Source organism: Phoxinus phoxinus (genome assembly GCF_949152265.1).
Source record: "Phoxinus phoxinus genome assembly, chromosome: 14".
In the NCBI taxonomy this organism is placed as follows: domain Eukaryota; kingdom Metazoa; phylum Chordata; class Actinopteri; order Cypriniformes; family Leuciscidae; genus Phoxinus; species Phoxinus phoxinus.
In genome coordinates, this window is record NC_136889.1 from 9,897,100 (window position 1) to 9,924,524 (window position 27,425).

Here is a 27,425-nt window from a genome sequence, read left to right on the forward strand (position 1 = left end):
CTTTGGTGTCTGTTTGACTTAACATTCATGATTTATACACACCTCAGAACCTGCTGATGGGTTTACAATACACCTTCAGATGTTAGGAAATCACTTATAGATATTTGAATTTACAGTTTACAAAAGGTTATTTTTTTCTTTGTAAAACAACAACAACATTAAATCTGTCCCTGTCATACAGACACATTAAAAAATAATAAAGGTCCCTGTTTTAAAAAATCAAGTTGATTTTGTAAATAAAGTAGGTCTATATATATATATATATATATATATAAAATACATAAAGATATAACGTATCGTAGTACTTCAATCGTTACTTGTCATTATGTTGATATATGGAATGTGTCACATAGTGATGGAAGTAAACTTATGGGAACAGCAGTGATCACATGACCCCATATGGAGATGTCCTCACGTGGTCACCATGCCCATTCTTTTCTCAACATGCACCTGGGGAGAAATGGACACAGAAGAGAAGAAACACTGTACTGTACCACTATAATAATCTAAACAGAAGAAGAAGAATATACCACACTGTCTTCTTCAATCTCATGACGTTTTCATTTACTTTCATCATTTCATCTCTCGCGCGGTCTGAAGGCTTCAGTGTGGCGGTCAGCGCGAGGCAGCATGTGGGTGTTCTTAGACAAATGCTCAGAGGGAGAGTCTGAATTACTAACTCGTTCTAATAACAAAACAACAGCATGGTAGTATTAACAGAGCCGAAAGCGCCGGCGCTTTGCGGAGCATCACTCCGTTTGCAATAATCTCCAACGAATGTCAGCATTCTGCGATTCGCTGTCTGTTGCTGACGTGCCTCTAGCAGCAATCTGGATGAGCATCTGTGGGCGCCTAGTGTAGCGTGATGTGCAGCCATGACTACCAGCTGCTGTGGTGCTGCTGCGTGTGTGTGTGTGTGTGTGTGTGTGTGTGTGTGTGTGTGTGTGTGTGTGCTTCTCTCTCTCAGAAACACATCCAGGTCAGATTTCACTACAAAATCAAAAGATTAAAAACAATTTTTTATTATATCTAGCATAAATAAAATAAAGCCTATTTTTGACCACTGCATTTTTAAAGGCATTGTTACCTTTTTGAATGAAATAATATAAATTCTCATTACCACAGTGCATCCAGATCTTTTACATTTTTATTTTGTCCTTATTCAATGATTAGACTGTAATAGGGATGTTCGCCGGAGTCAAATGTGACGTCACGATATGGGCGTGGTCGCGAACTGGTTGGCAGAAAGAACCAAAACATGTCGCAGACTCGCAGCAGTCTACCTGTGTTTTGTCAGCATATGCTAATTATTTGTCCGAAGAACCAAAAAAGAGATATAAGGTTAAGCTTTTATATAACCAGGGTTCATGTTCTCTGCCTGATCAATATCACCTGAGTGAGAATTGGAGCAAAAGCCCGGACACATGGCCAGATTTGACATTCGGCGACATCTATCTGTATCTCATCGACACGCCATCTATGTTTACCAGAGAGTCGATGAAGGCGTACAAATCTTTAGATGCCTATAAATTAAGTAATAATTACGAATATTACTTGTTGTAACTAAGGATAACTGGTAAATATGTTACAACTAGAGTAAAAATACAGGTGTAATTTATCCATGGGCTATATTTTGAATCAAAATTATCTTACCTCTGATATATAACATTGGTTAACATATACGTAAAATGTATGAATGAAAATACAATAATTTAAGGGTATGTCAGTGTTATTATACTTCCATTGCTCAGTCACAGCATGCACAAAAAGTTAGGCTATGTAAACAAACACTTTGACACGTCTTCCGCGGTATTTTGTACAGTTATTCATTCATTAATTAACCCATCAATGCGATAGAACCTACTAGTAACATTTATTTACAAAATTAGTTTTCATTTGTAACGCAAAATGTAGGTAGCAGACGCGATCGTGGTCCGCTGGCTCCCATTGTTTTCCGCTGGGTATAGACGCCTAATTGCAGAAATTCAAAGCTTTCTTTCTTGATTCAGGCTGTTTAGGTACGCGGTAGAAGCTCTTGGGGTTATTACTCTTATCGAACCTGTTAACACAGCCGATCACAAAGCACGATACAACCATTTTTCTTCTGTGTTTGCGCTGCGCTTTAAGCGGTCATTACTTTTCTTCTGCCAACCAGAGCGCATCGTGACGTCACGGCGAACATCCCTATACAGGTATTTTGCGCATTTTAAGAAAGTTGTATATTGTATTACAATATTTATTAAATCATAATCACTGTACAACAAATACTACCATCATGTATAGATACCTGATAGATACTTTACAAATAATATTAACTCCTCTTTCCACGCCATTAATGACAACGCTTCCCCGCAGCAACCCATGTTTTCACTGTTATACGGTAGGGGGCGCTATTACGCATCTTCTGAAAGAGTACTGAATCTCCTGATGAAAACAAAGGCGTCGAGCGAAGAAGAAGCAGAACAAGCGATCATCAAACATATAAATATAAATCAAAACTGCCTAACATTCCTAAAAGATATGTCGACCCAGGACGAGCTACAGGACTGTCCAAGCTTTTTGGTGAGTTGATGGACTCAATCTAACGTTACTCCATCTATGTTTTGATCATTTTAACGTTACTCCCATCTGAACGAAGTCTTTGACAACCCCCCCCCCCCCCATGATTTTCTGTGTTTTGTTTAAAATGTTGCTTTTTTATTTTATTATTATACTTCAATTTAAGTGTTGATTAAAAAGATGCTTGAAGCTAGAATACATTTGTTGTTGTTTTAAAGCAGAGGCGATGTTCTTTAGGCTATATAGGCTATATATAAAGAACATCGCCTCTGCTTTAAAACAACAACAAACGTATTCTAGCTTCAAGCATCTTTTTAATCAACACTTAAATTGAAGTATAATAATAAAATAAAAAAAGCAACATTTTAAACAAAACACAGAAAATCATGGGGTTTTTTTTGTCAAAGACTTCGTTCAGATGGGATTCAGTAATATATATATATATATATATATATTTACCTTTATTTATCCAGGTAAACTGTTTGAGAACATCTTCTCATTTACAAACATGACCTGGCCAATATATATATATATATATATAGCCTATATTGTTCAGATATTCATACAACAAAATATTCTGGGGACCATGAAAGTTTTCTGAAAATGATCAAAAATGGTGGCGCTGACTGGCAAATTATAAAAAAATGAGCTCAATTCATAGTTTTATGATCTCTTTAATATTAACTTTTTGAAGCATCAAAGCTGACAATGGAGGAACAGAAATCTCTCAGATTTCATCAAAGATCTTCATTTGTGTTCCAAAGATAAAACGAAAGTCTTTGGAGCAACATCACATCACGGTGAGTAACGTTAATTACTGACAGAAGTTTCATTTTTATGATAGAAATGGTTTATCTTCCAAGCTGGGTTTTTTGTGTAGTTTTTGAATTTTCTCCAATGGCATTAAGACAGATAGTGGACAGATGACAAGAAATGATTTTTTTCTTCTATTTATTTCAAAAAGGGACAGTGTACTTTAATCAACAATCATGAACCCAAAGGCTAATTTTCATTGGTAGTCCCTTCGCCAGATGTTATCAGGCATAAAACATAAAATACATAACAACAATAATAATTTATCGACCAGAAATTATAAACAACTCTGTAAAATACAGTTAAATGGCACATGTTATACAATAAGTTAATAATAAAAAGGGAGGGGAGGGGGGAGGAGACAAGGTATTGTTGTGACAAAAGAAAGTGATGAAGTTCTGATACGTATTGACTTGAACCTGCATCTCCGTGGCTCAGCATGTCTGAAAAGTATGGCATATGATGTTTAAGTACTTTACAAATAATATATCAGTTAAAAGACATTAGTTCTAATTGAATCTACTTGCGTTACAGTAATGTGAGTGGTGGTAGAGCAGCAGAGACTGACCTGGACCTGCTTCTGTCTGCTGAGGAGCTGCAGCACCTGCTGAGAGCTGGCCTGACAGTGCTGGTCCAGCTGCTGCAGTCTGACAAAACACACACACACATCCACACTTAGCTGAGAGAGAGATGGCTGCTTTTCAACAGCATGTTCTGAACTTTGGGATGTTTGTTGAGAGAAGAGGAGCGATTTCACAGAAAATCTGTCAAAAATCTTTTGTCTGTTAAAGGGTCTTTTTCAAAAGTGGACATTTAACAGATTATCATTAACTTAAAAGGGATGGTTCACCCAAAAATGAAAATTGCCTCCAGTTTCTCTTGTTGACTAGTGCCAGATCCATTCTTTTTCTGCCTTTTTACAATAATTGTCATTCACCTCTGGTTCCTTAAATCCCATTTTATTTGGGAGTGTGCGCAAAATAGTTCTCCTGACTGCACCAGACAGCTTGTTCCTGTCCTCGGGCCTCAGTCATCCTTTGATTCCTCTGCTGGCCTTCCTAGCGTGAGCTGGACAGGGCTGATCTCAGGGCTGTGGTGGGCATCCTGTCCCATGCTCAGGCCCTGCTGTTTCGGGAGCTGGCGCCACTGCTGCCGCCCACCTCCAGAGTCTGGCAGCGCTCTGACACTGGCCCTAACCTCCTCCACACGCTATTTAGCTCCAAATGTTCTTCTGTATTAGTGCACTCATCCAAAACTTTATCCACAATTTTTGCTGTTCTTCAGGTCTTTCACAAAGTACCATTCATCTGCCGTTGTTTACCAAAATAAGAAATAGAAGAATAATAAAAACTTGTGAGAGCCGCAAGGACATCTCCATTATTTGTAAACCCGTATAAGCTCTGTTAGTGGACCATCTGCTTTTTTGACACAGGGTTTTCTTTTCTTCTCGAAATGCATGAGATGTATTGTTTGATACTGATTCAGTATTAGTAAAAAAAACAATCATTAATATGTAGCTAGAAAAACACACCCCAATCACTCCAAGAGAACATGCATAAACTCTATGTGCAGACATATGGCATGACTTACTGGATATGATGTATGAGTTGTATAATGTATATGACTTTGACATCAACTCAGATAAAGATGTTTTAAACAAAAAAACACAGTGAGCTTATAGATCCAAGTACATGACTTTACAGCCCTCTTGCTCCATAAGACAATTATTAAAATCAATTTAAAAATAAAATTACAATGTTAAAATGTAACTAAATGTTGATATACAGTATACTAACGTTCAAAGGTTTGGAGTCAGTAGGATTTTCTTTTCTTTTTTGATTGAAATTAACATTTTTATTCAGCAAGGATGCATTAAATTGATCAAAAGTGACTTAATAAATACAAAAATATTAAGCAGTGCAACTGTTTTCAAAATTGATAATAATAAATATTTCTTGAGCACCAAATCAGCATATGAGAATGATTTCTGAAGGATCATGCGACACTGAAGACTGGAGTATTGATGCTGAAAATTCAGCTTTGCATCACGGGAATAAATTACATTTGAAATATATATTCAAATAGACAAGTTATTTTAAATTGTAAAAAATATTTCACAATATTACTGTTTTTAACTGTAGTTTTGATCAGCCATGGTGAGCATAAGAGACTTCTTTCAAACACATTTTAAAAATCGTGCAACTCCAAACTATTCGTTATTAAACTCCTAATAACAGGAGTATTTTTCAAAGCAGTGAGGAATTTAAAATATTGTCAGTATTAAACAAAAATGAATGGAATGACTCTTAAAACCTTTTCATGTTTCCGCAAAATCAAATTATAATCCTGACATAATATCGCTAGAGAAATAATGAATATGCTTTGTTGAATCTAAAAACAAAGTTTGCTCTTTATGCTGAGCGTGTCAGTGTGTTGAATGAGTGCAGCAGAATCAGCTCTGTGTGTGTAACTCCCTCACCTCACACACAAGCCATCAGCAGCACCTTTGCACCTCTGGAGACAGGCACGCTGCATTAACCTATTACTATCACACCGCCCTTAATCAGCCAATCTCAATCTCCCCATATTTGTCTGCTTTACAGCCACTCGGGGAAAAGTCTCGAAACGACCCGTGCCCTTGTTCAGGGCCATGTTAGTTTGTGTTTGACTCCCATAAACCGTCTCAAAGAAAGAAAAAGAGAGAGAGAAAACTCCCGTAGTCATCTCTGAAGCTGGACTCACATCGGGAGTCTGATTAAATTAGAAGGCTGTCCAGCAGCTAAGGCTGCAAATCCAATAACCTCCCTCCATTTACTGGCACGCAACTTAATTAGGTTTTTAATACAGCTTAGTGCATGGAGCTGGGCTGAGCTGGCCCGGCCTGGACACTGCTGCCTCTGCCCGCTACTGAGAGAGCTGGAGAAGGGCTTTAAGGGAGAGGAGAGCTTCCCCGCTGACCCTGGTGAAAGGACACCATCTGCTGGCTCCCAGGCTAACTGAAGCCAGATCAACACACAGACACGGTTAACCCGACTGATGCGCCGACAAAAGAGCGCTCAGGTAACTGGATCGGCCATTTACATATCTATAAAATGCCAATTAGTTCAGAGAATACTGGCTTTTGTAACTGACTTACCGGCGGGAGATTAAAAAAGGTATGTAAGGAACTTAGAACTGTTCCTGCTAATAAAACAACAAGACTGCTTTTCAAATTGTTCTGAAAATGCAATATCTTAAAGTGGAGGTTCCCAAACTGTTCAATCTGAGCACCTAAACCTACACTGTTGCTCACAAGTTTGGGGTTGGTAAGGTTTTTTGTAAAAAAATAAAAAAAATACAGTAAGAACAGTTATATTACTGTTTACATTACAATATTTTATGAAATATTATTATCATTTAAAATAACTGTTTTCTAATTTATTATATTTCAAAATGCAATATATAATTGAGGTGGCAAAGCTGAATTTTCAACATCATTACCCCGGTCAGTGTCACATGATCCTTCAGAAATCAAATGCTGATTTGCTGCTCAAGAAGCATTTCTGATTATCAATGCTTGTTTCAGGATACTTTAAGAAATAGAAAATTCAAACAGCATTTATTTGAAATAGATATATTTTGTAACAATATAAATGTATTTAATGCATCATTGATAAATTAAAGTATAAATTTCTTTAAAATGACTTGACAGAAAAAAATCTTACCAACCCCAAACTTTTGAACAAAGGTAATTTTATGTTAACTGCTTGTGTCAACATTATTTTTATCAAGTGCTTTTATTGTCTCACTTCAGTAACAAAGCACTGTTATGCACAAGTGTCACTGGCTAAAACAGCAGTACAGGAGTTATTTAGTTCCAATGAAATAAAACTAAAAACAAAACAACAGTCTAGCTATGGGTTGGCAGCTCAAAACAGAATTGTAAAAAAAAACATTGAATGAGACTCCCAATGCAATAAATGAATATTTTGGTAAATATAAAACTTTAGCTCTATGGGCGATTTGAAATCAATGTCAGCGGTAATGAACAGTATGCCTCAGAGTGTATATATATATACATCTTTTATATATTTTTTATAAGAGTCTTTTAAATATAAATAAAAGGTTTACAATGGAAATTTTGTTAGATGATAAAAGTATTTTTTTATCATGTAAAAAGTTTTTTTGCCGTAACTTGAGGTGCTCAGTGAGTCTGTGCTCGTGGCCTGCAGTGCTGCCACCTGTACAGCTGATGGACTGGACTGAAGCTCCTCTGCTCGTGGCCTGCTGTGGCCTCAGGGTGTGGGGTTTTTCGGAGTGATGTTCAGTGCTTAGCATCTGTTTAGCGTCGGCCAAATGAATTGGCAAGAAGCAGTGAATACACTCTCAGCTCTTGCGAAAAGACAAAACAAATCACAACTGTCAATTTTTGTCTTTTTAAGATCATGATATACAGACCCCCCAAAAAATCTGGTGATCTAAATATAAAAATGTATTTAATGTACGAAAAACCCTGTGTGAAAAATGGTTTCTAAACAGCGCAGCTACACAAATAAAACCATTTTTCTCTTTTAAGATATTCTAATGAGAACAGGGCTCACAGAAACAGCAAAAAATTACAGTTACTTAGTACAGCATATCAGAACAAATGAGGCAGGTTTAGTTCCGTCAATGCTCAAACAAGCCAATCGAAAAAGATCTCAACAAATGGAATGACAAATCACTAAATCCAGTGAGTTTACGAGGCTCGCATCAGCAGCATGCTGCAGATAGTGGCGGGAAGGGGTATGCGAGGCTTGGAGGAAGGATAAGCAGTATAGAATATATGCAATCTGTCTTGGCTTGCCTGGGTAAAACAGGGCTGTCAGCGGCAGCGAGGACACAGTCCCTCACTCCTCTGCCAGGGCCAAACACAGCTCCACTGACCGCAGGCCTTGGATCTCACAGCCCGGATCTGATAGACTCACCAGTGTCTATTGTTGCACATGATCTCTGCTCCCTCAGTCTGTGTTTTTATTTACAGAACTGAGTTTGGACCGTTTGTAGATATGGCAATACAAATAATAATCAGATCGTTAAACTAGATCAATCATAGGACAATAAATGTTACATGGTATTGTCATTTTTTATTAGATTTTTTTTTCTAGCAAAAAATACAGCTTTAGAATGAAGGAACTCACATTGAAAATGAAGTGTTACTGAGTGGTTATTTGGATAATCAAGACTGGATTACAGAGGTGACTATGAGAGTGGCCAGTGAATAAATGTGAAGACAACAGAGCTGTATGATTTGGCCCAGAATGGCTCCTAGTCCCTCCCTATGAATTGCAATGAATCTAATGATAGTCCATCTAACCATTTCTAGATAGGTTTTCCCAAAATGGCAGCATTCTTCTCCTAAAAGATGCTGTAAATCACACTTCTGAATGACAGTGGCACCATCAATACTGGAAACCCTGCAAAGGAGCACTTGACAAAAATAAATCCATAAAAAAATAAAAATCCATATCAAGACCATGAATATTAGCCTAGGAGACAGTATAAGTTGGCTAAGCCGTCGCTTATATTTTATTATTTTTATTTTGTTGGATTATTATTATTATATACATTTACTATCACTATTATTTATACCACCATTATTATTAATTGTTTGCCTTTATATCTTCAGTATTCTTAATGATTTTGGATTGGCAACTCATTTCTGACACATGTAACAACTGAACAAAGCAAAATTATATATATATATATATATATATATATATATATATATATATATATATATATATATATATATATATTTGCTTTCAAATCTTTCTAATCTTTTTCTTAACAACAACAACTGTTGTTGACAACAACTGAATAATAACTAAATAAATAAATGTAACTTTTAAGTTAAAATAACTTTGTTTGTCTTTGTACACAATGTTATGGACATATACGCATCAAGACAAAGTTTTTATGTACTAGACTCAATGCTACAATAAATATCTGCTGTTCAAAGATAAAAAAATTACATTCAGCTATACAACATATGTGATGTCAGTTCCCAACAAACATCATAAAGTTTGTTACCACCATCAGCTTGGACTTCCTTACGAAAACTACTTAGGGAGCTTGAGAAAGAAGCTAAGTGAGCACTTTTTGATGTTATAAATGGGGTTTTAGCGCTGGATAGGAAGCGCTTGGATGCACCACGAAGCGTTTTACAGTTCGCATGCCTTGGGATGTGCCCAGCACCCGCGTAAGCAGGAGCGGTAGAGCCACCGCTCCACAAGGCTCTGTCAGCAGGCCATGGAGCTGTTGCCCCCAGCAGTGTGGGCCAGCTGGCCCAAGAAGACTACAGGAAAGAGGGATATTAGGGTGGAGAGGCTCCTTGCTGCCCCCTAGCTGCAAAACCAAGAGTGCAAATATGTGTGATGTTACACCATGACTTTTAAATATAGAGCATCAGTTGTTCAAAATGAACAACAGATCAATCAGATCTGATCTGACAGATCAATGATCACTGAGCCCAGAAAGTTATGCATGCTTCTGAAAATGTAGATATCACTGTAGAATAAGTTCTTACAGTACACTGTCGTTCAAAAGCTTGAAGTCAGTACGATATTTTTTTTAATAAATTAATACTTTTATTCAGCAAGGACGCATTAAATTGATCAAAAGTGACAGTAAAGCAATTTATTATGCTAAAAAAACTTTATTTTACATAAATACTGAAAAATGTGTCACGCAGTATTAAACAATATTAAGCAGTACAACCGTTTTCAACATTAACATTCATAATAAAAAACATTCAATCAGCTTATGTGGATTATATGAAGACTGGAGTAATGAAAATTTAGCTTTGTCATCACAGGAATGAATTACATTAAATATATGAAAATAGAAGACATTTATTTAAAAGTGTAATAATATTTCACAATACTACTGTTTTTACTGTATTTTTAATCAAATAAATGCCGCCTTAGTGTGCATTAGAAATTTCTTTCAAAAGCATTAAAAAAAATCCATCCCCAATTTTTTAACGGCTGTATGATGATGATGATCAACAGGATAAAAGAGAGATTAAATAATATCCTTCTCCTTCTATATTCTGAAGAAATTGTGAGCAGTGCTTCCACAACAATGAAAATAAATATTTTCTTCTTTTTTTAACACTTCAGTGAGAGGGTTTCTATTACAGCTGCTTTGACATTGTTCTATTTTCTTACTGTCATAATCTATCTCTCTCAAATGGGAAAGCAAAAATAATATCTGCTATGGTCTCCAGTATAGAAGTTTACCCTGCTAAAGTTCCAAACACAGAAATGTGAAAAGAGTCTATAGCCACACATCTGTGCTACCAAGCGGCACCATTTAAAGCTTTATTCATGTCTGTAGAATTGAGGTTTGAGTAGGCTGTTGAAATTGAATACTTAGGTTAGAGGTTTTGAACAGTTCTGTTTGAGAATATACAGTTCAACAATATCAAACACAAACAACTAAAGAGAAGCTGAAAAGATATGCTCCACATACAGCACATTATTACAATCTTTGGGTCTGTCAGCAAAGTTCAGATTTATGGTTGAAATCTGCTGTCTTTTAAATAATGCCACTTGAAGCACTATTATTATAAACAAGACTCTTGTTAGCAGAGAAGTCCAAAAAAACTATTTTTCAAAAGCTTTTTCTTTCTTTCATGCAGACTGATGCTAAAGGTACATCTGACCCAGAAAAGACAAAGATCAGCAAACGAATGCAAAAGTGACTAGCCTCATCCACATCACACATGCCATCTCCTTAACTCCTTGCCAACTTCATTTGCAAGTGAAAAGTTTACTGAGCTTTTTTTGCTTTCGGGAAAAGCAGCACACACACAGTCTTAAATGCGTGTCCGTGTGTGTGTAAGAGAATGATGGGGTGGGTGGCAGGGAACCAGATGAAGCAGCCCTCGCCCGAGGCCCAGCCATCTCCCCGGCAGCAGCGCGGCTGTTCTCGGACATTTGTTCCATTGCACCATCTCCTCCAGCCTTTTCAGCAGCGCTCCAGCTACCGCTACACATGGCTCTCCATCCACGCTCCCCTCCGCGCACATCCACACGCCACTACCATCTTTCTTTATGCTGCCATATGGCTGACAGAAGCCTGTAGATTTAGGCACACATCTGCGTATACGCTACAACACTCCTTTAAGGAACAGGAGCGTGTTTGCTTCTGTGTGTGTTGGTGAGAGGGAGTGATAATTGGTAAAGACGCTCATTGGCAGATGCGTGTTTGTGGGGCTGAGTGGAGATGAGAGAATGTTTGAGGAGCTTGTGTGAGCAGGGACTCGGAGCAGGTGAAATTTTTGACAAATAATCATATTACTACCCAAAATCAGGGTAGCTGACAAATTCTTTTTTCTTTTAAATCAACAAAAATACTTCTTTTGAATGTTTAAGTGGATGTTTAAGGCGCTTTAACTAGTCTTTTTTTTAAAAAACTTCGAATAACGTCCCTAGTTCCTAAACATAGTTCTGCGGTGTGACGAATGAATTCTAAAAAGCACAAAAAGTAATAGAAGTAATAGAAGGCCGTAAAAACAGAATGCATAATAATTATAAAATAATATGCAAAATGCTGTTTAAAATCATTTAGCCTCACTATAGAATGCCATGCCGCAGGACCTGTCATCTTACTAAAAGCTTTTCATGTTAAATACCCATTAATGCTTTCTGAAATTAATTTAAAATGGCCATGATTTCCAAGCTTGGAATTGAATAAAAAAAAAAAATTCCCTGTTATTTCCATGGACCCCTGCCTGCGTACTTAAACGATGTCTGTCACCCACAAACGCCTCTATTTCAAAGCACAAGACAGTTAAGCAGTAATAAGAATTTACAAAACTAAGAATTTACAACACATGTTGTTTAGCCTATATGAATAATAATAACATTAATACTATATTTAATACTAAAGGCATACCTGAGTGTGCCTCAAATAGCTAATTAGGCAAGTTCATTCAATTAAATTTCTGTTTATTCTGCCATAAATTTCCATTAAAATGCAATTATAAGAACAGTATTCTTACATTGTTTACTAAACCATTTCTAATTACATTCTTCAACAATACACTCAAAAATATTTTTTTTAATTTGAGCTTAAAGAGACTTTTCCTGTATTGTATGTTAATGAGGCAGACAATATGAAATTAGTCAGTAATATATATATATAGTCTGATTACTACATCCCAAAGTGGCTTTTACCACACTAACGTCCACTATCTTACACAGCAGTGAAGCGATGCTCAAAATGCATTTATGAAATAAAAATAGGATTGATGCGCATATGTATTTTTGATGTTCTCCATAAAGCCGAGGCTATTACGCACAATCGTTGGCCAACACTCAAGCCTTTCATATATCACTGGCCCTAATCTCTAGGCAGAAAATATGCGATACCACGTGGAAAATAAATAAATAACTTGCAGGAGTGAAACATTGTGTGCCGAAAACCCCTGTGTTGCTTGGCGTTGGCTCGAATGGTAAAAATAAATCAAGCTGATTTTCCAAATGTTTCATGCGTGCCACGCTGTTGCAGCTCTTCGCAGCACAGATTGTGCGCCCGATCAAGAATATCTGAGGTGGGGCCCCGGCTATTTGCATGCATGCCGAAGCCATTTGCACCAACTTATTAACACGTACACCTTAACCCACGGGCGGCGGGGTGAAGTGCCCTACAGAGCAGAGACACCCGGGGCACTGAAGACGCGGGAGGGACCAGACCTCTCAGTTTCTTACTCAGAGCCGAGGGCTGAAGTTTGGCTCCGGCACCTTCTGTCTTACATACCAACAGCAGGAGAACTGTGTGTGTCAGCGTTGCAATAAACAAAGCATGCAAACAGCGAGAAAGAAACGGTGCGATGCGGTAAACTTTCACAAATAGATTTTTCTCTATTTTGGCCAGCACACGAAATTGTTTTATTTGCCCTCTTGCACGTTGAAACTTTCTCTTTGTTTTGAATTCTTCTCAAAAGATTAGCTTTAACATAAAATCAAGAGGATGGTTCAAAAGATGCACGACAAAAAAAGATTGCATCATTTGACAATCTCTAGCTTGTACATATCTTCTATGGTAAACATAACTATAAATATTTCACACATATAGATTCTTTCTAATCGCTCCATCTCACCTCTGAGCTCGGTCTGTGAGCTCTTGTGAGAAATGTTGCGTAATTGCAAAGGTGACAAACCATTTTAACAGCTCCAGTTATGTGAGGAAAGCTCACTTACATGCCCACACGGCACAACTATCTAAAAACAACATGCTTTTCATTACGAGGCGGCAGTGGAAACGTAACTTTTCTCTGTATCTGCTTCTCTCTGGTTCGAAGAGGTGGATATTCGCTAATATGTAAAGTTGTGGAGGAAACAGAAGGATGTTGTGCTCCCAGCAGAAGCTCAGTTCAGGCTGGAGGTACTGTGGATACACCCACACTCACTCACTCGCCCACATGCTGGCTCGGGCGGTGTGCCAGACGCCCCTCAACCCTACACTCAGTGGCCACATGTGCCCCTGCCTGAAACACGCACACACACAGTCTGAAGTGTTACGAGTGCACTGCTTACATGTATCAGATATATTTTAAAAAGCCAGTATCTGATTCCAGTTAATATTATAGACATATTGAGAGGTTACAAATCTACAGCCAGCAAATCCAATCAATGGCTTCTTGAAGAGCCAGCCTTATTTCAGTCTGACAAAATGCAATTCCTGATGAACATACACTACCGTTCAAAAGTCTGATGTCAGTAATATTAATGCTTAATAAATTATTACTTTTATTCAGGAAGGAACCATTAAACTTAGCAAAAGTGACAATGAAGACATTTAGAATGTTACAAACAATTTCTATTTAAAATAAATGCTATCTTTAAAAAATGTTTCATTTTTAAAGTATCAGTTTGCACAAAATATTAAGCAGCACAACTGTTTTCAACATTAATAATAATAATAATAAATAATTTGAGCCAAAAATAAGCATGCTAGGCCCTGTTTACATCTGGTATTAAGATTGATTCACAGACATCCTAAAAATTCACACCCCTAATTGCTGTTGGTTTTCAAATGTACTGTAGTGATGCCATGGTGTTATACACTACACAAGCTCATATAGGGACTGTACATGTGCGGACTTGAGGTCAGTGCTGCAGGTGTGTGTACCTCTGCTTCATGCGCTGGTGCATCCTGCCGTGCTGCACACACTGCTCCTCCATCTCCTCACAGCGACCTCGCAGTTTCTCAGCGCTCTCCTGCAGGTGCTCTCTCTCCAGAGACAACTGCTCTATCTCCGCTCTACACACACACACACACACACACACACACACTTAAGGTTTAGAATCCACATTTGGTTGCTGTTAAAAAAACCTATAACTCTAATAATAAATCTCCTTTAACTCTAATAATACTTGAACTGACATTAGATTATTCAGCCCTCAAAAACAGAGTTTAAAAAGCAGCAGCTTACAGAGCCTAAATAAAACTGCACATTTCACAAAAACGGATCTTAATGGACAGTATATGGATCTTAATACACAGTATATTAGTACTATCAGTTATAAGCTGATATAAATATTTGAATGTGATAAATTCAGGATTCACTCCCATATTTAAATGCAGCATGTATGAGGGGCTATCAGGAAGTAGCAGAGAACCATTTTTTCTTCGTTTGTTTGTTTTCCACATTTATTGAAAAGAGAGTAAAGAAAGCAAAGGAAAATATAGTAGCAACTTAGCAAGCAGCAATTATCGGGGTCCAAGCACCAATACCCCATGTGGAATATTATCGATACAATAGAAATGTATCTTATGATGTGGTTTTTACAGCAAAGTCCATCTTGAATATTCACTGAAAGTAAAGTTTGATGGGATGGGATACAGCAACACACATGTGTTAAAAAGCAGCAACTGACTTTCAAAGGAAATCACACTCTCTTTCTGTTAGATTAAAAGAGAAGTAAAACAATTCCCTAGTATAAATTTTTTTACTGTTGTAAGGCAGTTTGTGGTGTAAGTGTGGTCTCATATTAAACATAATGTAGATGAATTGCATGTCATAGGATGCCAAAGGACTATTTCAAATAAATGTCAAGATATCATTTGCAGCTCAAAATCTTATTTATATGAAGCATTTATCTTAAGGCCCTTTTAATTTTTATAATTAATTTCAATCATATCTGTTGCTTGTTTTCAATATGTAGCATTATTAAAATATGTTGTATATTCATATATTAAGTTGAATAAACATTTAATTAATCAATAAGCATTTTGCAGAATTGTCTGTACACTAATTAAATAAAACGATACTGTCAGTAAACCATAGATATACAAATAAACTAGATCAATGCCTTCATTTCCATTAAAGGGATGAAAAGTGAAAGAAAAACATTAGGCTTAAAAGATTCCTTATCCTGTTGCTACATAAATATCACAGCCTTCATCTTTTATTTGAAATGGCTGATCGTTCAGAATTTGCTGTTAGCCTCCCGAGCATAATACATTCATGAAACTAAGCAAGTTTGCCTAAAGTGACTTGTTCTCCATATTTACAAAGTTTTGAGAAGTTTGGACTTTGTGCACAAAAGATATAGACAAATCATAATGGGTCATACCAGACACATACTGTAAAATAATTGATCTAAACAGTTTAAAATTTAAATCTATATTAAATAATTTAGAATGATGTGTGGTGATGGTCTGAAAAACAGCCTAGGAGGATAAAGTTTACAAGATAATCATAACAATTAGATATTGTTATATCCTGGCCTAAACCAAGGAATCAGAGGAAACCAGATTTTTGATTCTGTCGCACTCGGTTGCAGTTATTAGCTAAAACGTAAGATTGCTTGTTATAGCGCCACCTTGAGGCCCATTTTTCACAAAATGTTGTACACATATACAATTTTTAATGGTTGACCATTCATATTTGATGTTATTAGCCACTGAAATTTGATTGGCTGCCAGCGGCCACATTTAAAAATAAAAAAGAGGATATGTTAGGAAGTCTACCAATTTCCAACTTAATGAATTTTACTGTTAAGGAGTAATAATTGTTTTTAGTTTTAGCGCCACCATTGGCAGAATTATACGAAACTTAGTGTCTCTCCTCAGAATGTCCTTTCGTCTTTGTGTGTCAAGTAAGTCAACTCATAAAAATGGGCATTGCCTGACTAATTAGTTAAATTATATCTTTGCTTTTAATAACTTTCTGCCAGCACCATCCCTAACTGCTCTGCAATCTGCCAATTTTGGTGAAGATCGGACCAACGGTCTAGGAGAAGTTTAAAAAAAGTAAGTTTTTAAGAAAAGCCAAAATGGTGAAAAGAGTTACATGTTGTAGAACTTGACTGAAGGATTCTGGGGATTTTTTGTTGTTGTTGAAACCCTTAGGGTTCCAAAGGTATGATCCAAAAGGCAAATTGCCTCTTTATAGCGCCACCTAGTGTCAGACGGGTGTGACCTGAGCAGCGGTGCACGATTGGGACCATACTGCTGAGTTTGGGGTCTCTGCGAATTATGGTCTCTGACACCCGTATAGTTTTAAGCCAGAAAAAGGAAGAAGAGAAATAGGGAGCAAACAGGGTTGGGATCACTGAATGGGTCACAGCCAGATTTGAACTTGCACTATCACTTTGCCACGGCTCCAATGACAATTACTTAGGCTTTTTTTCTTAACAAGACCACACTCTCATTGCACCAGAAACACCTGAGAGCACTCTGCCAGCAGGTATAGCCCTGCCAAGTCAACTCCATTAGCACTGTAAACACCCCACTCTCCAAAAGTTAAAGAGTCTACAAGGAAGACATCAGCTCCCCACAACAGATATTTGATTTAATGTGTAAACTTGTTAAATAAGTCAACAGCAGACGTCCTAATGGGTTGTGTTCGATAAAACTGTTAAAGATACAAGTAATTAAATCCACCAGCACAACTTGCTTGGATGTGCTGCATTATAGACACGAGATCAACCTTCATCTGAGTCTTATGCAGAATGAACCTTGTCGCCAGCGTGCTGCGTGCTCATCTGCCTATAGGTTTAAAACACAACACTGAACAGAAGGCCACACTGTCACAGGATATAAAACAACAGGACAGGGAGATCAGTAGAGGGAAATTAATCAAGTGTGTGTGTATATACATAGTCAATACATTGCTCTTATTATATAACATTTAAGCTTAAAAACTACTAAAATTTGTTTTTTTTAAACTACATTAAAAAGCAATGCAACACAAAACGGTCTACATTAACGGTCTACATTATATATATATATATATATATATATAAATGACACAAAACGGTCTACACAAACGGTCTACATTAAATATATATATATATATATGGTACCAGATTACATTAACACTAGACCTTTATGAGATTCTGTATGTCGGCAGGTAATGATTAACATGTACATAAACTTTAGATTTTGTAACAGGCTAAATTGGATACACTTTACAATATGGTTCCATTAGTTAACATTATTTAATGCATCAACTAACATTAACTAACAATGAGCAATGCATTTGTTACAGCATTTCTTAATCTTTGTTAACGTTAGTTAATAAAAATACAACTGTCTATTGTTACTTTATATTAGCTCAGGGCCATTCAATAATAATAACAGACATAACATTTGATTTTAATGATGTATTAGTAAATGTTCAACTTAACTAAGATGAATAAATGCTGCATTTATTTATTCATAATCGTTTGTTCATGCTAACTTTTAAAGTGTGACCAAATTAAACCATTTATTTTTCTACATTTTAAAATCTCACTTCTACTTAAATAATAAAATAATTGTAACTCAAATCTATATTTTATGGCAATTTATTGATTGTTATCATTTTTTTGTAATAAATGCGATAATGTATAGTTGCAATATGTTATCACAAAATAATCCCTGACAGAATGATCAAAACCCTGAGGCAATGTGAATATCCCTTATGTAATTTACTGTACGTCAACAGCCCATCCTTGTTTGTTTTAACCTTTTAAATTCATTTCATTCACCTTGTTTGCAGAAGTTATGCAAATATAGATTTTCTTAACTTTTTGTGCTTCTTTACTTAAATAGTCCTGTAGTGTGACATACATTTTTAGTACAGATATTCCATCAGGTCATAAAAATATAATGTGGTCATAATATGAGTTCATAAAAAACTGCATGTTTAATAATTAGTTTAATTATAAAAGAATGAGAAAATGTTGTAAGTAGAAAAGTAAAGTAGAACACTGCCTAGCATTAGTCAACTACCCATGTGAGTGTTTTTATCAGTCAACAGCAACTGTAAAACTACAGTACAATCACAAATACAATACATTCATCTTCTTCAAAGGTCTTCTTGAGTTCAGCGTGCGGGCGGAAGGGGGAGGGTGAGCAGCAGTGGCCTGTACCTTCCCAAGCTGGGCTGACTGACCATGGCAGATTGCAAGCTGCGATGTGAGTAATGCGCTTTACACTGTTTTAACAGCTGACTACCCCAGAGGCCTGAGGTGAGAGGCACATGTGATGGGCAGAGAGCAAAGCCTGCGCGGAGGACAGGCTGGCGTGTGCCAGGGTACAGTGACAGCTCCCTTACTGGGGCACAGACTAGAGCAGTATGGCACAGAAAGGATGCCACGCTCTGGATAACACACCGCGAGTGGCTCTGCGCTGAAAGTCGGACTCCGCGAAGATACACAATTCACAAAGCGTCAACAAGATCAAACAGTTGAGAAGACGATGTCAGGCAATCTGCATTTTAAACATGGAAACTGATATTCACTGATTTCACTGCAAGGAATAGCACAGTTACAGTGAACACTATGTTTAATTTAGCTCTAGATATGCTAGACGTGAGAGTCATGACCAAAGAAGCCCTGAAGACAGACAGAGTTCACACATCTTTAAACCAGTGAATTTCCACTTATTTACCAAATTTTGACAATTGCTTTAGTCATTAATGAACTAGCAATTTCTAATCAATAAAATATGTAGAAAAAAAATTAAGACTAACTATTTTAAAACTCAACAACTTGTCATTTCCAGGCCTTCTGTGACCATAGGAATCCTAGACACAAATGCAGGTCTGGTACCTGGCCTGAACTTGACTGGGTTCAATATTTTTTCGAGTTTTACATAGGGTTTGAGTTTGTAATAAATGAAAAAATGAATACGGTATACTGTACATGATCTTAAAAGGACTGAAAGTGCAACGTACCTGCTGCTCTGGGCCAGTTCCTCCAGCTTTGCCCCAAGTGTCTGACATTCCTCCTTCAGTTTCCCAATCAGGCTGTTCTGAGCACTGAGCAGAGCGTCTGTTTCTCTAACTGTGAACAGATAAAGTATTGACTCATTAACACAGCAAACACACAGATGTGCTCAAATATATAACACAGGAAGAGCAACACAAAAAAAAACACATAATGAATGTTCTTCCTGAGTCGGAAAGTAACAAAAAAAATTTTTTTAGTTCAGGGTCACGTGTCAAAATCAGAAAGTAGTTTGAAAGTGGTTACTGAAATACATTTTAATACATTTAATATGATAATTTTCTCCACCATGATTTGAGATTATCCAAAGAACATCTTGTGCTTCAATGAAAGAGTACCTGACCGTCTGTACAGTCACATGATTAAAGTCACACATATACTTATTTGAATAAAGACCTAGAAATTGTGCAAAACACTTCATTTTCATCGTGGTCTCAGAATTGGTCTGGGACCCCCCGTGTATATTCTGCATTTATATCTGAGCTACACAAAGGAAATGTGAGATACGGATAGAAACGGAGACAGACAGAAAGCAGGAAAGCAGTGACAACGTGGATTGTTGTGTTCATTAAATTTAGTTTTCATCAAGTTCAAAAAGTTCAGAAGCTGTTGAAAGTACACCAAAAGAATCCTACTGCGTTTCTGCGCTTTGAAACTAGCTGGGCATGTGCAGGCCACAGAGACGCCACACACAAAGCGGGATAAAAGAAACAAACTGGACTCTAAACAAACAGGGCAGTGTTTAAAAAAAAAAAAAAGTGGTATCATCTAGAGGCGATGCTGTCTTAACTACTAAAATCAATCCATTTAGAGATAGAGAGATAGGGACGGGGGGAAGCAGGACAAAAATAATTAGCTATTGAGAGTGGCCATTATATGCTTAGAGAGGGAAGTGGTCTGTGGTATTAAAGGACTAATTCCGTAAGCCCAGAGAGCTTCCTGCTGAGCCTCTGATGCCATTTCTCTTTAGACAACATGTGTGCCGTGCAGCCGCGCCAAAAAGAAGCCCTTTGTTTTCTCTGTGCTTTGTTCTGGCAATCAGCATGCCTCAAGTTTCTGGAAACACAGGTAAATAAACTAAACTCGCCCATCCAGATGGTGCAACAGATGTGAGAGCAGCACTCTGAAATCAGCAGACAGTGGGCAGCGCTGCCCGCCCCCCATTTTTAAACGCTAACTAATACGTAGCGCTGAAGCTCTGGAGCGCCTAGCATCTGCTCCCTTCGGCCAGCCAAAGGTTACAGGTGTTCCTGATGCCGTCCCGCACAGTGTGGCTCATGCCCGGAGCGTGCGGGAGTGAGGCAGGCGGAAGAGCGGGTGAGGCGGTTGTTCTGGCAAGGGGCAGTGCACCGGTGAACACCCACCACTCCTCTCGTGCTGCGCTTCCATTTGCTGGAGCGTCTGTGTCAGCTCACGTTCGCGCCGCTGTGCCTGGAAGGTCAGAGCGGCCATGTCCTCACCACAGCAGCGCTCTACCGCCTCCTTCTCCTGCCTGCAGAGAGAGAGGGGAAGAGAGAGAGAGATATACACATGTAGATCAGTGATACACATGAAGAAAGCCACTAGTGTCTGCAAACGGAACTGCAAAATGCATGTTTTCAAACAGGTTTCCTGATCACTCCCCTCTGTCATTGGTCAGACAATCAAACAGTCCCGCCCCAAATTCACAGCACTGGTTGAACTAATACTGCTGTGCCGGGCTGGATAGGAATACTCATATACACAGAACAATGTTTTGAAAGAGTCACAGTTAATAGTTTTTGGAGAAAATCAACCTTTAATTTACTGATAGTTGTTTCTGCACGTTTAATGTGACAGGAGAATTGTAACAAAGCACATTTACGCAATAAGATAAAAAAAAATGCTGTATGGAACATGTGCAAAACCATAACAGCACAATAAAAATCTTGACAATTAAAATATTTATGACACAAAATTCTAATTTTTTAATATTTGGCAGAATTTAAATATTGTATATTAAACTATATCCCTTTAACTATGTATTTTGTGTCGGGGCTGATACTACTCTGCCAAATCAAAATCCTGGACAAGAACTATCATACTGGGGTCCACTCAAACACCAAATGAGAGTATAAGTTGGCTTAAATAAAAAAGTTAGCCTACTGGCCTCTGGCCAGTCTTAGGAATGCCAACAAAATGCATTGAAAGATAATCTGAGCCTCGCTGGTACTTTTTCTGTCTAATAATGATGGAAGTGTTAAGTGTAAATCTACACACAGAGTCCCCCTTAACTGATCTTTCAAAACATGGAGCTTCTGTCTCTTCATAATTACTGTAGGTGATATTACTCGTATTACTCGTATTATCACCAAAATGTGTACATTAATGTTTTTATAAGTAGCAGCATTTCACATACAGTATAGACTGGGAATATATGACGCTGTGAGTGACACAATGGTCTTTTGCCACAAATATGCAAGAAAAAAAAAATATATATTTTTTTTAAGTGACAATTAAAAAAAAAAAAAAAAAATAGAGCACAGTCGGCAAGAAACATTTAAGGCTGATCCATTTACTCAATTCACCCGGTATTGGCAGGTGTGGCAACAGGTTAATTTTGAATCTAAAGTATAGACAAACATCAACACATCTCTCTTGTCACACTACATCTTGTCACTTTACCATACTCACACACCCGACGTATCGCTTCATTTATTGCACTGTTGATTTCATTCACCTGTGCTACACAATTACTGGAACACTCTGGCAATATTGTAATCCTTCCTACAGATATGCAAATAGAGCTTTGTTGACTCAGACAGAAAGAGAAAAGTGAGAGAAACGTGCAACATACTACACAATGATTTCTGAGATTAGATATAGCATTGATCAACAGATCTACGTTAAAGCACCTCAAAGGTGGAAACAAAAGCACACGTTCTTTACTCAACTGCCAGGTTGAAGAACATCACGTTAGTGATCAGCATGAATAAAATAAATTGTCTACACTAAAAAAGAGCAGACATAATGCAGGCCAAAGAAAGTAAGAAGAGAAGAAAAAAACCACCCACAAAACTCGAGTCAAAGTGTGTTAATTAACAGTGAAGCCTGAAAACTTTTCTCGCACACTGGGTTTGGAATGTAGCTGGAGAAGTGACCGTCTCTGCAGGCCTGCTGTCGTCTGGAGTGTGAAGGCGCTCCGCCTGCGAGAGCTGTGTGAGAGAGAGCGAGCAGGGGGAGAGCGCTCGGCCCCCGCTGTGCTTGAACAGCGGCCTAAAACACCATCCACACCAGCGCTCAGCAGGGGCTCACAAAGGCCTCACAGCCAGCCATTTGTTACTGTGGCTTTCCAGGGGGCCCAGCCACTCACTGGGGTGCGGGGGTGTGGATGGAGTGGGGGGGTCGGGTGTTTGTCGACCAATTAGCATGAGAGAGACCGCCAGAAAGTTACCGTGAGCACTTTAGGGAAAAAGTTGGCTGAGCGAGAGGCCTTCGAGCGAGATACTGTGGACACCAACGAGTTCAAAACTTTATGTATCTAAAGGCAAAGAATATTTAAAGTAGCATGTGGTTAGCAGAGGAACAGAGGAGTTATCATGCATTGATTGCTAAGTACACAAATAATATAGTCTGAGACTGGTTTATATGCACTCTAGTACTATCAATTAAATGCCTAATTTAACATAAAATAACATGTAGATATAAGAAGAAATTGTGAGTGCACCAAGCCAAGTATCAAAGATTGCTAAATTTATCAATCTTAGAAATATTTCAGGATCCAGTGTTTCCTGAGCCGTGTTTTAGCGGCGCCAATGAAACTGAACTGAATGTGATGAGATAAAAAATACCACAAAATAACAAACATGCATGAATCAAAATACATGCGAGTAGTGTATTTTGATTCATGAACAAATTACTCTTTTTAGCTGATTCCTTCAATGATTCCACCAAAGAAAGAAAGTCATACAGGTTTGGAACGACATGAGGGTGAAGTAAATGATAAAAGAATTTTCATTGACAGAATTTTCATTTTTGAATGAATTATCACTTTAAGGTTTGTGAAACCAAATATAAGATGTATGTCTGGATGCATTTTGAACGAATACCTTGATTGTTTCACTTGTGCCAATTCAAATCTGAAATGTCATCCGTCTCAAATGTGTTTGCAAGTTTGGAAGCCAGGTCAGACAGCTCTGACTCACCTTGCACCCTCTCCAGCCACCCTACAATGGCAGGTCAGTGAGTGTTTGCTCACTGCTGGTAACGATGTGAGCAAGGCCTAATGTCCTCCGGTTAGGAGCCATAGCCGGGTTGGTCGATCTGCCTGGTAGGGAGCAGCGTCGAGCCACGGAAAGTAGTTTCTGTAGCTGGGTGCTGGTGGAGCGCGAGGGCTGAGGGCTGCCTAAGTGGGTACTATTCAAGCTGTTGCCCATTTGATTTGGACTACCACAGACCGCTCGAGCGCAGAGTTTGCAGCACCCTGTGGTGCTCCGTGATCCCACGCCAAAAATGACCAAATGCTACCGTTCCTAAAATGTGCGCAAATTGGAGTCAGCCGTTTGGCTTCATGAGCACTCAACAGTACACAAGGACACTTGCCACTGTTTGTATGTTAATATATGTGAGAGGAAAACTTTCAAAAGTAAAAAAAAAGTACAGGTTGCACTGCGGGGTAAGAACGGAAATGGACAGAAGGCGCTAATCTGGCATTTTAACATTCATCCCGGTTTTGTGATTACAGTTAGACAGTCCTCAAGATGACACTCAGCTCTAATAGGCTGTAGAAAGAGTACAATTCAATTTAAAAGGATATGAAATTATGTTCAAAAAGGTATGCAAAAAAAGTATAGAAATATTTTGCTATTAATATATTGAAGAAAACTTGGCCGACACGCTAATACAGGAAGTATTGCAACATGTTCACACTCACAAACACACTCAGATGTTTTATAGCATTTATTCAGCTGCATTCGTTCAGTGTCAATCGCACTCCTATTTCCTGTCTCCCACTGACACGCTCGCCCCCATCCCTCCAGGAGCGAATGAAACGGCCCAACCTGAGCCGCCCGTGTCTCGTCTGTGGTACTTGTACACTCTATATTTACACGACATCCAAACCGCTTCTATTAGCGTGCACGTCAGCCTCTCCATCGCTCGCACCGTATCGACCCCCCCCCCCCCCCCCACCCTTCATTTATCCCCCCCCCCCCCCCCCCTCTCGCTGCTCCCTCCCACCCTTTTTCCTTTAACTAAACTGGCTCTGGCTCCCTCCATCTGGTCCCCTTTCCTTCAGCAGCCCCGCACCTGTTCACACCTCCTCTCCTGTTGGACCGCATTGAACATTTCCTCGGATGCCAGGGCTATTCTGGCACTCGCAACCTCTCTGTCATTCAATCCATCTGTCAGAAGTGAACTTTGTTTACCGCCAGCTTCTGCTTTCTTCTTCAAGAAGCGCAAAACCCCCTCAAGGTCAGAGGCAAAACGAATTGCAGACGCCACCAATTTACAAACAACCCCCTCCCTTTCTATAAGACACCCCTATCAACAAACCAACTAATCACGATAATCATTTTTTTCTTATGTATCTGTAGAGAATCTGTTGTGATTTGAAAACGCACACAGAGGAAGCTGAGATGTGTTCACATATGCTGAATAAATATCCATGTTTTCAGAGTAGGTCAAGAAATGAGATTTTAGATGTGTGTTTATGATACTGAACAGAATTTTAATTTCGACAGGAATATAGAAAATATTTTTGAATAGCTTGAACAAAAGCATCTTTGCTTAAAAGGATAGTTCCTCTAAAAGATTTAAATAAATGATCGTCATCATATACTTACCCTCATGTAATATTTGTTTTTCACATATCCCTCTTTCCCATTTGTAACTCAAAAGGAAAAGTTTAGCAGAATCTTCAAGCTGTTCTTTTCCATAAAAGTGAATGGTGACCAAAGCTGTCAAGAAAGATTTTCAATGAATAACAAGAATGATTGATGACTTTGATAAGAATGATGAAAAAAGTTTGAATTTTGAGGGAAATATTCCTTTAAACGATCCTAGTTTAAACTAAAGTTGAAAAAATATTTAAGAGGTTTCTGTGATGTGCATTCTGGGACAAAATACACTAACTGGACAGAAATTAAAGTATAAAGATGAGAAGGAGGAAGAGAACAAGACAGAGCGCTATCCCCGGGTGAAACAGCCTGTGACAGCGCTGTTGAGGCTCGCGCTCTGAGCGAGTGACGCATTTCCACAGCTCGGGCTGACCTGGAGGGGCTTGTGCCAGACCCCCTACCCGTGTCACCTCACACAGGAGGCCCAACTAAATCATGCTGCCTTCATCATCCCTCCATCACACACCAAACACGCTCTCCAAAAGCCCAACGTGCCCACAAAAAGCGCATGGCCGGCAAAAAGCATAACAAACAGCGCTTTTAACCCAACAGGGTGTCGGGCTGCCGGGTCTTAGGGTTGTGCCCATCTCTTCCACTCCTGTTTCATGGCATGTTTTTGTGGGATGATGCCCGCTTTGTGATGGACTCCTTATGCCATCTGGAGAGTAGATGGGGAGAGAGAAAGCCATTATGATATGTGCCTTTATACAGTATCTTTGAGCATGTTGATATAAATTTACTGAAAATGAATTTGGACCTTACAAATGGATTACACAAAAAAGTATGCATTGTGGGTAAACAGAGGAAAGACGATTAAACCGTCTCCAAAAGTGAGAAGAAATTCAGATACAGCTCAGCCAATGAGCTAAGCACACTAGAAACATGTGGCACCATTAATCAAAAATCAGCACTCTTGCCCCAGCTACTGCGAATATGGAAGCTATTGGAATAATAATAGATGAAAGTCTATTATTGAAATTACACTTGTGGTAACAAAAAAAAAAGTGTCATGGAGACTTTGAAAAGAAGGAGAACAACCCAGCTTCCAGAAACAGTAAGTAGGGCACTTTCTCTGGGCAGAGTTGGCCCAAGTGAGAACAGTTGCACCCGACAGATTTGCTCCCACTTTGCCTGGGGACTGGCAACATTCTGTCCTGTACCATCATGACACAGAGCTGGGCCACGGCACTGGAGAAGCTCTCAAGACACATGGACGTATAGTTTTAGTAGGACTGGGAGTCTCAAGTTGAACATTTACAATGAAATAATTTCTGATCATGAATATAATTAAGGGCTGAAACTTTCTGACAATAACTTCACCGCTAAAAATATTTGCTCTGACAAATAGTTTGATTTGCAAATGGTGATTTTCACAGAAGGATAAGATGAAGAATGCATTAAATACACTACCATTCACAAGTTTGGGTCTTTTATGTTCACAACAGCTGCATTTATTTAATCAAAAATACAGTAAAAACATTAATTTTGTGAAATATTGCAATTTAATATTACTGATTTTACTGTATATTATTATAATAAAATATATAATAATAATAATAATAATAATAATATCAATATATTATGTTGAAAAAAAGTGTGCTGCTTTATATTTTCTGGAAAACTGTGATAATTTTTTCAGGATTCTCTGATACATAAAATGTAAAAAAAAAAAAAAATCTTTTGTAACATTATAAAAATGTCTTTACTGCCACTTTTGGACCATTTTTAGCATCCTGTTGAATAATAATATTAATTTCTTTAAAAAAACTCTTTCTGATCCAATATTTTTGAAAGGTTTAATTGAAATATTGAGCCATTCACAACGCCCAATTCATATTTTCAAAAATGTCCTCAAGCTATGAAATGTAACTAGAGGGACAAATTACAAATACATTTTGTGGAATGTTACAATCTTTTTTATAAGGAATGAATGCATGTTAGCATAAAT

At 38.1% G+C, this 27,425-nt stretch overlaps 1 protein-coding gene across 3 annotated transcripts in view; it reads right to left on the minus strand.

Annotated features, from left to right (window-relative positions):
- Positions 1–3,224: 3,224 nt before the first annotated feature.
- sdccag8 (SHH signaling and ciliogenesis regulator sdccag8) overlaps positions 3,225–27,425 on the minus strand; it is a 38,065-nt gene continuing 13,864 nt past the window's right edge. The window contains exons 14-18 of one of the 3 annotated variants that reach the window (XM_079636359.1): positions 20,987–21,114; positions 19,571–19,679; positions 14,533–14,664; positions 3,941–4,019; positions 3,225–3,815 (exon numbers count right to left, since the gene is read on the minus strand). In XM_079636359.1, the coding sequence (XP_079492485.1) occupies positions 3,807–3,815; positions 3,941–4,019; positions 14,533–14,664; positions 19,571–19,679; positions 20,987–21,114 (457 nt within the window). In that variant the 3' untranslated portion in view covers positions 3,225–3,806. Of the gene's footprint in view, positions 3,819–3,936; positions 4,020–14,532; positions 14,665–19,570; positions 19,680–20,986; positions 21,115–27,425 lie in introns of all 3 variants that reach the window. The other 2 variants (XM_079636357.1, XM_079636358.1) reach the window with 2 other exon arrangements.